The following is a 12,394-nucleotide window of genomic DNA, read 5'->3' as shown; positions in this document are numbered from 1 at the left end:
AATAAAATTTGACATTTTGTAACATATTTAACTTCCAATTAAAAATGTAATAAACTTCAATAATGAAGACAGGAACAATTTGAATTCACTATTTTTTTTTCTTATCAGTAAAATGACCAGAATTAAAGTGTTTGTATTTCTTCCTCATATGCACAGAGGTACACAGTAAGCACAAACTTTTCAGGTAGTTTGTGGCCTGAAGACAACTCTTAGCCTTCAGTGCCCAACATGGAGTAGTAAACAGTGAGCAAATCTGACTGAGTGGAAGAAGAATACCATCCAAGAGGAGTTATGTTTCTTAAAAATGTAAGTCCAACAGTCACATTTTGGTTTAACCTAGGTTTATTGTCCTCTGCTGAAGGTATTGATTTATTAATTTTATTATTTGTTGTCTTTAGCTAACTGCTTTACTTACATTAGCAGCTAACATTAGTTTCAAGCTAACTAGCCTTTTGTTGCTGGGTAAGCAGGATAATCTGTTTTGAGTGTATGTGTCAAAAACAGCTGTTAAAAAAGGTAAGATTAAACTATAGAAGAGTTAAATGTGCAATAAACTGAAATGGTACTGCGTGGAGCTCACAGTATTGGCTGATTAAGATCAAAAGAGCATCAGAAATGTCTTCTTCAGAGTGGATTTGGCTGTGATCTTTGTGGAATAAATTAATTTTCAGATGTGTTTTTTTTTTCTCCCTTTTTTGGGTTTGCTTATTTCTGCTTTACTTACTAGCTAAGAATTTAATTATTGCAGAATGAGAAAAGGGGGAGGGTAGAGGGAAGCAAACAAGAGAAACAGTTCAAATCTCAGAACATGCATAAATGTATAAAGGTTGGTGTTTGTGTGCCAGTGGCTAAAGCATGTAATTAAATCTTCTGAACTGTTTACAGTCTCTTTAAGGACTATTGATGAGCTGCAGAAATTAACTGACTTCGCCATAGTTTCAATTAGCATTAGTGGTGGTCTTTGTTTCTAGCCAGAGGAAGGTCTCAGGTGTGACTGTGTGAAGTGTTTGCAGTGTCAGCGTGGTGTTTGCACTGCATCCCCTGCGGCATCTTAATGTATGCTGCAGCCTCTCAGTGATGTGTGACAGCATTTCTTGAGAACGTAATGGCTGCCAGGTTATCAGCTGAGCTTAGCTGGTGCAGGTAATGTGAGTGAAGGGTTAAGGAAACTGCCATTAATGAGCACCAGCATGCACCCGGCAGATGCTCATCACAGTATGCCAATCCTTCCCTGTGCTGTGGCTCCCTGCCTTCACCCTGATGCTTGTTAAAGCTCTCTGTCTCGTTGTCAGGCTACCTCTTCAGGTGCATATCTGTGCAGTGAAATTATCCAGGCTCTCTAATTATGGGTTGGTGCAGTGCATACAACGAATATTGGCTGAAATGTGTATATTTGCATTAAAATATAGGATACCGATTTATATACTCATATACCCACTTATGACATAACATGTGGTCTCTTGAATAAATATTTTAAGAGCAAACAAAATGCTTAGATCCCGCATCAGTTTTAAGAGATTCCCTTTTTGGCTGTTGTTGACTTGCAGGATATTGCTTTCAGCAAAGCGCACATAAGACATCCATCTGATGGCTTCCCTCCTTTAAGAGGTCAGGATGCTGTGGAAAAAAATCAAGGCAGATAAATGAGAGATTTCTGTTTGTACTGGTGGATCGAGACACAATAAGCTCAGTGTGGAGCGTAGGGAGTGAACTGTGAAATAAAGGTAAAGTGAGCTGGATTTGAATGTTTAGAATGCTTGTTTGCATGTCAGTTTGAATAAAGTGAATGCATAAATAATTTTCCAGGGCAGTGGCAGTGTCACATTCACAAGGTGCCACCTGTCATGTGAGCCAGGATGCAGGTTTAGGGGAGGGGCAGCAGGATGGCACAAGAGGCGGGGAGTAGCAGAGGCACCAGGCGGTCTGATTGGCTCACCATCTGTCTCTGGGACCGAGCAGATGTCTGACTAGAAAGACCAATCTCTATTTGCTTCCAAGTTCACTTACTCTCCCTTTGTGTGTGTGTGTGTGTGTGTGTGTGTGTGTGTGTGTCTGCTGCTGTGAATGCGACTGCAGTGGGTTATGGATGTGTATATTTGTGTGTGTGTGTGTGTGTGTGTGCTACAGCGTGCATGCGTCTGACATTTCACACTCTGGTTGACACAGGTCCCAGAGGGGCTGATTGTCTTCCATATGGAGTGAGTTAACAGAGAACAGGCCCTTGTCATAATGAAGAGCTGTCCTGTTAGCAGCACTTACAAGGTAGGCATGAAGAGAAAATGTGACGGGTGAGTCACTTTGTCATACGTGTGCAAAGTAACTCACTTGTCACATTTTCTCATCGTGCCTACCTTGTAAGTGCAAGGTTATGCTAGGTAAACTCAGGGAATATTTTGCAGCTTCCTTTTTACTACTTCAAAAGATAAGGAATCATTTGAAGAGCCCTTTGTGTATTACAGTGTTTCAAGAGATATATCGTGTCTTCATCTGGGTTAAATTATACATGCCAATCCTATGGAAAGTCAGCTAAATGCTCTACATTAATAAAGCAATAACCCTGAAGAAGGCAGGGTTTAGTTACTATAGAACAGTGATGGTTGTTGAGCAGGACACAGATCAGATTGCCATAATTGTTCTAAAAATCACACTTGATCATGGTTTCAGTATATTTATTTATAACAAAAAGCAGTTGTCTACCGGTGCAGTCCTTCAATTACATTCAGTTGATCCAGTAATAACAGAAGGCTTGATTAGCTCCATTTTTGTGCTCAGCAGCCAGGTTTATCTCATAATGCTCTTCAGTCCATTGCTGCCGTGATGCATCGGTTGCAGCAATATTGGAAACCGAGATACTGGTCCATCGTTTATAGAGATAAAGTCACAAGGTTTGTCATCCAGGAGACTGAATTGTGTTCTGTTTAACACTGTGTTTCCACTCATTTGTAACTTTTTCTCACTGGTTTAGTTTAAACACCAAAAACATCTCGGTTAAATTTAGGAAAAGGTGCATGGGCATTTAAAAAGTTTTAAAATGCTCCTGCACCTCATTAGCACAGCATGTTGGTCCTTGCATGTTTGTGTGTTTAAATGCGTTGCAAAGGGTTGTGCATTTTAAAAGTGTCCATACAGGCGTGCTGGCGACCATGTCAAGAACATGTTTTGGGTAACTGTGAGACTTCTTTGGCAAAATGGCTGTATTTGTTGCCTAAAACTGGTTGTTTTTGCATACCAGGAAACAGTTAATTCACAGTTTCATTAACAAATTCACTTTTTTCTTTTTTCTTTGTATCTCTTAAATTTCTCTCTTAATGTCAGAGTGCCTCTCATTTGAGTTTTTTTTTACCTTTCTTCTGGGTCCTCTCCATCTTTTAGCCATGTCTTGACCCACTTAGCCCACCTGAACCGCATCAACATTTCTAACAAAATGTGGCATGACAATGTTACTGAAAAGCAGTGACTTTAAAATAATCAACGACAGCATCTGTTCGCTTTTCAATGTAAAACGTTAACTGCTGCTTCAAAAAATTTAAATCATTGTCCTGTATAATCATACACATTGAAAGCACATGCTCTAAGAAGACCATAAGTTGTGTTTGGTTGTGTGTATGCCAAACTTCATGTTGCCCATGATGAACTCACAGTAGCTGTGGAGATGGTTGTCTCCTTGTTTAATAATATTTTCCTGCTGGCTGCTCAAATTGGCGAATGGTGGCTGCAGTCCTCCTGGGCTACTGCTTTAACTTTGCTTTACAGAAAAGAAAAGAAAAGAAAAGAAAAGAAAAGAAAAGAAAGAAAAAAATTGGTGTATGGGCAGTGAAACCAGGAACAAATCACCAACATCCTGTTTTCAGCAAGAAATAGGAGACTTTCTGAGACTTGAGAAACTCTTTGCTCTGTGTGTACTGCAGTTTATCTATGCGTCAGTGTTCAGTTCTTAAAATATTCCACGACAGTCAGATGTAACTGAATCAGCACACCCCATCAGACTGACTTTGCTGCGTCTTTCTTTTTTGTCTCTCGCTTCCACAGACATATGACCTTGGTTGTCCTAGCAACAGTCATCTTATCCAACGCTTTTTGAAAAAATCTTTATTTCTCTCCGATTAATTTTCAGTGGAGACGTTTGTGATGTACAGTATATTCAAAACAAAACCTATGTAAGCTTGAGGATCATGTTCATGTTTCATGTCAAGGCTTACCCAGTATAGCAGAGTAACAAACAGGATATCCATTTAAGGTACCATTAACAATGACTGGTCTCATTTGAGTGGCTATTTGAATAAGGTTTTGAATGTGTTTCAGACGGTTTAATTATAAGGTGGGAAGTTGAAATGCGAAATGTCAGTTCTTCCCACCGTGCATTTATTGCAATATGTTGAAATATGTTAATGTTAAAAAATATGTTATGTTAAAATGCTGAGTGCTACCAGGTATGTGTTCTCGCTTTTCTGTGAGGAGCAACTGTATGTGTAGTTCAGTTAAGAGAAGTAACAAAACAGCTATAGAAAAGCCGAAAATGCAATTTCAGTGCATCATCTTCCTGTGTGAAAAATGATGTAAACTGCAGAACTAGATGTTGAGAAATATTAGCAGAAGAACAAACACACATGCTGCAACAAAATTAGTCAAGACTGTGTTAAAGAGTTTCACATATGGCTGACAAAATCTTTGATTTAGTTCCCTGTGACCCTTAGAAATGTCATGATTTAGGTGCGATGTTCATTAATTCACTGGGTGTTTTTTTGTAATGATATGGTAATAGCTTACAGTACAAAAAGTGCCTGTGTCCATGTGTGCCTGTATGGCTTTATATCCTAAACAATGAAATCCAGACTTTTGTTTAACCCCCTGAGTTAAAGCTGAAAGTCTGCGCATCAATAACATTTTGATTGTGTGATTTCACATCCACTGTGGTTGTTTAAAGAGGCAAGATTGTCAATTTGTCCAGATATTTATGGACCTGAATGCATTTTACAGCTTACAGGGGTAAAATGAAAAAGATGAAATAGCAGAGCAGAGCAAGACAAAGAGGGCCAAGCTATAAACCTTTCGGTTTTCTGCCTCTAGAGGGAGATAAAGACATGATAAAGCCTGATTGAAAGTCTCACCTTTACTCCAACGTACCTCTTGACATTGTTGCCAAATAGCTCAGTCTTTGTCTTATCTGTCCATAAAATGTTTTTCCAGTACGCATTTGACATGTCCACGTGGGCATCTGCAGGTATCTGCAGATTAATGTATAATTCACTTAACTGTGGACAGTGACCCTGGTGTTCATGCACTTTCCAGTTCAAGGCACGTATAAGCCTTAGTGGTTCCAGGGTTCTTCCCGAAGATCCTAACCAATTCCCGCTCATCAGAGGGTAACAGTTTAATAGTTTGGGTCTTCTTCCAGGCCTTGCCAAAAAGATGGCTTCTACTTACATATAGTGTTTGAACTGATGATCTTGGAAGCTCCAGCTGTTTAGAAATGGCTACAAGAAACCTTCCGAACTTGTATAAATCTGTGAGTTTCCTTGTTAGATCCTCACTGAGTTCCTTGGACTTTCCAGTTGCTCTGAGTGTTAGTCAGTCTAATGAGTGCTGTCAAACAAATCAATTTTATGTTGGCAAAAAGGACCTACCAGCTGTAGTCAATCATGATCACTAATGAGAAGTTAATTTGGCCTTGTTAGATTAACACTGTGGAGCTTTCAGCAACAATTATTAAATGTTTTTAATGAAGTTAACATATTCAGGTATGAAACCCATCGAAGATGTATGCTGTACAATCATTTCCACCCTGGCCAAATGCAAGGTTATGACCACAACTATATATCTAACATAAGATCTATGATCATTTGTGCTTTTAAAATTGTACCGTGCATTTTGCAGTTCTTAATGCACCCAGGAGCCTGCAGGAAGTGTTGTATTCTGGTCATCTGAGCACACCTGTCATTACATGCAAATTCAGCTGGTCAGAGAGCATTAGGTCAATAGTAATGTTTTATTATTGCAAACTATTGTAAAAGGTGTGTACCCATGAGCTAGTTCATGTTTGTGCACACACACACACAAAGAGAGTAAAAACAGTGTATAAATGAGGTTTCATATGTTCATAATAGGCTATCATTCTGCTATGGCTAAATCAGGACTATGTAATCAAGTTAAAAAATATGAAACTATAATAAACTAAACTTACAAGATGTGTAATTAGATTATAATTACACTGCTAATGACTGTCTTTGTAAGGGAAATTTTATTTGACCAACAGAGGATGCATTTTATTTGCTTAAACAATTGGCTTAAAGGAAACAAGAGTATTTCTGAAGTAAAAAAAAATTGTGGCTGCATCCATTTTTTAAGTGAAAATTTATTTTTGTTTATCTGTTTTGTAATTTAGTTAATTACGGTTCTTATTACAACAGTGTCCGGTATTTTGTATTCAGTTCATTTCAAACTAATGTGCATTTTCCACCCAGAGCTATTAGCTGAAAACTTCAGACCCAGTCCTGCTGATCAGTGACTGATATCAATACTGACTGATTTTCTGACTTACAAGACGTTAACCAGCCTAATTCCCTCAGTAATGTATAATATTTAATACATATATATTATTTAGTACTGAGGGAATGTATTGCCCAGCAGGCACACTGATGACGGGGTGAAGGATGAATTTACTTACTGTATGGATTCCTAATGGTTGTAAAATAGTGTATTAGTAGTAGTGTATGTGCAGTATATGTAAATTCTTAAACATTCATCTTAAAAGTTGTCAGGCTTGCCAGAAACCTGCTCCAAAATTTGTGCGTTAAAGGTCGACAAATACATCAACATATATAGTATAGGAATCTTTCTCCCTGAGGCCTGTCATGTATTTGTGAGTCTAGATTTTACATCTCATAGTGTGTAGTTTTTTTTCACAGTTTTTCTTCATTTTAGTTGTTGTTAGTTAAGGCAGGAGAACTCTACTGTACTGTTCAAAAGTCTTGAGTAGCCCCTCATGTATATATATTTTGCGACCAAGGAGCCAGAGATTCTTGTGATTTTTAAAATTTGGCTTGAGCAGTAGTTCTCCCGGCTTTCTGAAAGTCTTACAAAGTTTTTCTTTGGACATTAGCTGCTACTTAGCCACTTAACACTGACCTATGAACCATTCAAGCATAAAAAAGGCACCTACCTCAAGGAATGAACCACTGTTCTATCTACACATAACAGGCAGCATGGAGACAACAAACAACAATTGTTAAGTTGTATCCTTAGGCACTTTGTAATTAGCAGCCCATTACAAAAACACATAACCCCAGTTTGACAGGCATAAGGTAATATTTTTTCACAAACACAGGGATCCCCAGAGCTGTTAACTGAAAACTAAGGATATCTTGGGATATCTGAATGTGTCCTTAAATATTTGAGAAAAATGGACAAATAGAGGACAAAGTAAGAAGTGGGAGTCCTAAAAACAACATTGCATCTTTTACCCATTTTACAACATAAAGAAATGAGAGAAGGGTAGTCCTACGTGTTTTATTTAGTGAGTTAGCTTTGCAATAGGTGGAATTTCTCTTTACTCTTCTCTTTGTCCTCATCATGGTGCAAAAACCATGATGTAGGACTGATTTTTAGGTAATTCATGTCTTATACCTTGCAGCTTGAAAAAAAGTAAATCATTAGCATTTTTTAAAATAAGTTTCTTTATCACATCCTAGGAGAAAGGAGTAATCGCTCCTAACAGTAGCTCATATGAAGATTAATTTGAATTCATGCTATTACAACAGATTACTTGTGATATAATTATTTTCAGATCAAGATAAAAGAAAAAGATACACGAAGAATTCTGCACAGAGCAGTCTGTATCCCAAAGAACAAACTATCAGAAAGCTACATGATTAAAACTTCTTTTCATCAACTCAGAAAATATAAAAAGTAAATGTTTTACTTTAATCGTGATTACAGCTTTAGCAGTAATCAACTTTTTCAAACAGTTTGCTCTTTGATGTGTCATCAAATACAAGTGTAATGCTTAGCTTTCAAGCTCTTTTTATAAAGAGGGCGCATTTTATTTGAATATAGGAACTGCCAGCATGTTTTATTAGAGTTTCTTCAGTAGAGGGCAGTGTTTGATTGCAGGTGAATAATGCATCACTACTGGTACGTGCTATACTGAGTGTCTGGCCATGCTTTGGGCATGTGTTTGAGTGTACAGCGTGTGTCAGGAATATCGAAATAGGTCACATTTCTGTGAGTGTCTTTGCCTGCAAAAGGAATCATCATGGGAAGACTGCAAAGCCACACACTTCCTCTGAATAAGAAATAGCTTTTCATGAACCGGTATGAGCAATGGTGACACATGAATGTAGATGATGAGTCTGTGTAAGCAAAGCCTGACACACAAACACCAAATTAACTGCGGTCAACTCTCCACCAGGCTGTCACTCTCTGTGTATCTCTCGCGCTCTCTGCAAGGCTCGGTGTGCTGTCTGCAGAGAATGCTGGTTGCCCGTGACGACGGTTGCTAGGAAACCGTTTTGGAATGACTTCATAGCATCGGGCATGCTCATGCCATGGCTCACAATGAATAAAATCAATTCACTTTCCTTCTTACCCAAATGTGCATTTAAATAAGGGGGAAATATTCTTTGGCACCGATAACACTTCATCAGCACACACATATGTGGTGGGTAGAAAGTGTTTTCACATTAGCACATCTATGGAGGAGAAGATTCTAGGCTCCTGTGAGATGTCTTGTGGAAAAAACGTGAATATAGTCCAGCTGATGCCTATGTTGTTCTTGTACAACACATTTCCAATCAGTGGTCCCACAGAATCTGCTTTTTTTTCCGTGCATAAAACTTGGGGAAATGAAGCTGATTGAATATTTTCACTCTCTTTGTCTCTCGCTGCTATTCTCTTATGCCCACACTCCCTCAATCCCGTATGTCCTTCGCCTGCAAAACCCTGCTCACATTACCCTCTCCCATCCATCTTTCTCCCTCCTAATTCTCTGTCTCTCTGCAGTTGTGAGATAAGATGTTCGTCCCTCTGAGCTGTGGTGAGGTGTGAGAGAAGAGAAGGGGTTTCCCCCTCTTCCTTTAACTACCTCCAAGGACTGCAGGCCAATGAGGGCAACCACACATATCAAATGTATGCGTCTGTGCATGTTGGTGCAGGGTAGTTTCTGTTTGTGTGTGGGTGTGGGTGACTGTGGATATGTGTGTGTAAGGGCATATCATTGTGCAAGTGCAGCATGTTTCTAGGGATTGCTGTTTAATGAACTTTAGATTAGATGTCAGACATATTCCCTCTGGCAACAATCAACCGGGCGCTCTTAAACATGGCCAGAACCCTTGGCACACCCCAATATATAACAGTAAATCTCAACCTTGGCCATGACTGGTGACTCTAAATAGCAAAAACCAATTGCACTAGCATCTTGTTGAAAGCAGAGCCAAACGCCTCAGTTCTCAGATGTAAAGTGTGTATGAGTGCGTGTGTTTTGTGATAATTTTACTCTATTTCGATGCTTAAATAATTCCTGGACTAATCCTTCTACACCAAACGTTTACCAAGAGTGAACAGTTTAAATATTTAATGATGATGATGTGGTTAGTAGATTAATGCAGTAATCAACACTTCATTGGTTTACTATTTTAATCCCTCAGACACCATACCACATAGATTTGTCAATATTAATTTACGAGATTGCTTTTTTGCCTCTGTTGAGGCTTAATGTGGATGCAGAAATAAGAGTGGAAGGGTAAGATTCAAGATCTGATACTGATTTTTCTATCCTAGGATTATCAAGCATGAAAGCTGTTGACTGAAATTTACACCCAACATGTGAAAACCTGGAACGGCGGGTCCCAGTCTGCCAGTTTTTCCATCAGACCTCCCACAGTATTGACAGTGATTGTTAACAGGGACATATCTTATCTCTCCAACTCCCTACTGAGCTGATTCTGTTAGTCTGTGTAGACAAGAAGTCCCTGTCCACCTTATGAGAGTCAGCAGTAGCTTACTCTCTTTTGGCATTGATTTAGCTGTTGTGGTGTGACAGGGTCACACATTGACTTATAGGGTCTTCTGTTGTCAGCCGGATGCCCGGACACACAGTGAATAATGATAAATATGACTCCTTTTTTCTTTCCTTCCACTGTTTCTCTCTGTTTTGTTGTCCCATTCTGCCATGGGGCTGCTAGTATCTTGTTTAGTGTGGTCACCTGGCTTGCTGTACCAGATAGGTTTTGATATATACAAATATGCAAAAGTCTTGGCTCATCCTTCATTTCTTATATCTTTTTTTTCTTCCAAGGAGCCAGACTTTCTTGTACTTTTTTGAAGTGGTCTTGGGGAATAGTTTTCTTCTCTGAAGGTCTTGCAAAGTTTTTTCCTGACCACTGGCTGTTTTGTTAATCCTTTTTAGTCTGGTCCTCAGACCTGACCATTTTCAGTGTATTGTGATCTTTGTTTGCTGAGTCACTTAACACTGACCTATGAATCTCTCAAGCATATAAAAGACACCTAACCAAAGAGATGAAACTGTGTTGTGTCTACACATAGCAGAGAAAAGACAATTTTAAATGGAATCTACGGGCACTTTGTTCCTAGCAGCCTGGTGCAAAAATCTGTTCCCACTGAATACATAAAAACAGATATAAAGTAGTATTTTTGCACCAACAAGATAATTCCAAAAGAGCTATTAGCTGAAAACTTGTATCTCTGCTTGCTGTGAAGTGTATTTTAAAAATATGAGGTAAATGGACAATTTGAGGACAAAAGAAGAAGTAGCCAGTGTAAAAAGCTGTCTACAGCACATTAACGGTATCTAAAAGTCACATTCTCAAGAAATAGGCAAAAATCCAGTAAAGACCTGGTAGATGAGCTGAGAGATACAGCTAAAGCTTCAGTTAATTCATCTACTGTTTGCTTAAGTCTCATCGCAAATGGTCTCAGTGGAAGGGTGGCTGTAAAAAGCCATTGTTAAAGAAGAGAAACAGGTATAAAAAGTACAGGTACAAGGCACATGTATGCATATTTGTGGAAGCACTGAACTGAATTTTAGTGGCACCAGTTTTTTAAAATCATGAACCCAGATTTGAACGTTTTAGGGGAGGTAAGGAGAGGGGTACAATAGGGAGTGCCTATAGCCACCTGTGGACAACTGATGGTTCGGAGCTGCATTTCATCCAGGGATGTAGTGGATCTTATCAAAACGGATGGCATTGTGAATGCTGAAAAGTATTTTTGCTGCACTTGCAGAAAAGTATCAGATTATGTGCTACCATGAAATACCTTCTAGAAAGTGTCTGATTGGCATTGGGTTCATTTTAAAGCATGGCAGTGAACTTCAGATTACATGTTGATGCAGTAAAAGCATACCTTGATGAAAACACACTGAGACAATGGAACACTATCATTCATAGATTGGCCTTTTCAGAGCCCGGACTTCAGCATTACTGAGGAGGTGCTGTCATGCCATCAGGGAACAGAGCAATAAGCAGCCAACGTCCAAAGAAGAGCTCTGAATGTGCTTCCAGAAGCCTGGAGAACTATTCCTGAAGACTACTTAAATAAATTAGCTTACCTAAGAGAGTTTAGGCTATATTGCATAATAAAGGTGTTCATATTAAATACACACTGCAGGTCTCAATAAAGTGCTGCACTTTGTGAAAGGTGACTCAAGACTTTTGCACAGTGCTGTAGTTCTGCAGATATTCCCTGGATGAAATTCCACTATTGGATATTTTTAAAAAGCAAACTAAACAAATGGTGTCTGGCTAATTTATCAGAAGAGCACTGAAACGTCCAGAGTGGCAGATGGAACAACAGATTAAACGACAAAAAAGACATCAGGTTGAAGCATGAGTTGGAGAGCCTCTAAAAGGGAAAAAAAACTCAATAAAAAAAACCAAACCTCGTTTATGCTTTCTTTTTTTTCCTTTTTTTTGCTGTGATGTAGTTTAATTGGTAATCATTGCAATTAATTCCTTTATTTCCCCATGAAGTTACAGTCTCTAATTACCTCAGCTGATTGGACGCCTGCTTTTTGCAGTGTAATTGCAGCTCTCAATAGAAACACAAACAGCCAGAAGAAAATTACACACCATTTTCACATTTGTCCATGATGTGACCCTCATATGTTCACTCAGTGGAAATGCTGTTGTCTGTACTGGAAAGTGTGAAATTTACAGCGAGGGTTAAACGCAGAAGAATATAAAAAAAAACAAGCGTGCGAGAACCAAGAGGCGCCAGAACAATAAAGCTGCACACTCGGACCAAAGTGTGTCTGCTCACATCAGCGTGATGGAAAAAGTCACCAGGGATTAATTTTGGGGTTCAGCTGGGGCGACGGGGACAGGAGTGAAGTGGAGGAGAGGAGGCTAGATGAAGGGGGATGGGGAGAAGATGGAGGCAT

The 12,394-nt window shown here is 39.0% G+C and overlaps 1 protein-coding gene across 1 annotated transcript in view; it reads left to right on the top strand.

Moving 5' to 3' along the window:
- The first annotated feature begins 259 nt into the window (after positions 1–259).
- The window catches only part of frmd4a (FERM domain containing 4A), a 94,111-nt gene continuing 81,976 nt past the window's right edge, over positions 260–12,394 (top strand). Inside the window, exon 1 of the mRNA XM_039615153.1 lies at positions 260–306. Coding sequence (XP_039471087.1) covers positions 292–306 — 15 coding nt within the window. The 5' untranslated portion in view covers positions 260–291. The remainder of the gene's footprint in view (positions 307–12,394) is intronic.

The sequence above is a fragment of the Oreochromis aureus genome, linkage group 7 (genome assembly GCF_013358895.1).
Source record: "Oreochromis aureus strain Israel breed Guangdong linkage group 7, ZZ_aureus, whole genome shotgun sequence".
Taxonomy (NCBI): Eukaryota; Metazoa; Chordata; class Actinopteri; order Cichliformes; family Cichlidae; genus Oreochromis; species Oreochromis aureus.
The sequence above is the reverse complement of the archived record's forward strand: the minus strand, read 5'-3'. Positions and strand labels throughout refer to the sequence as shown.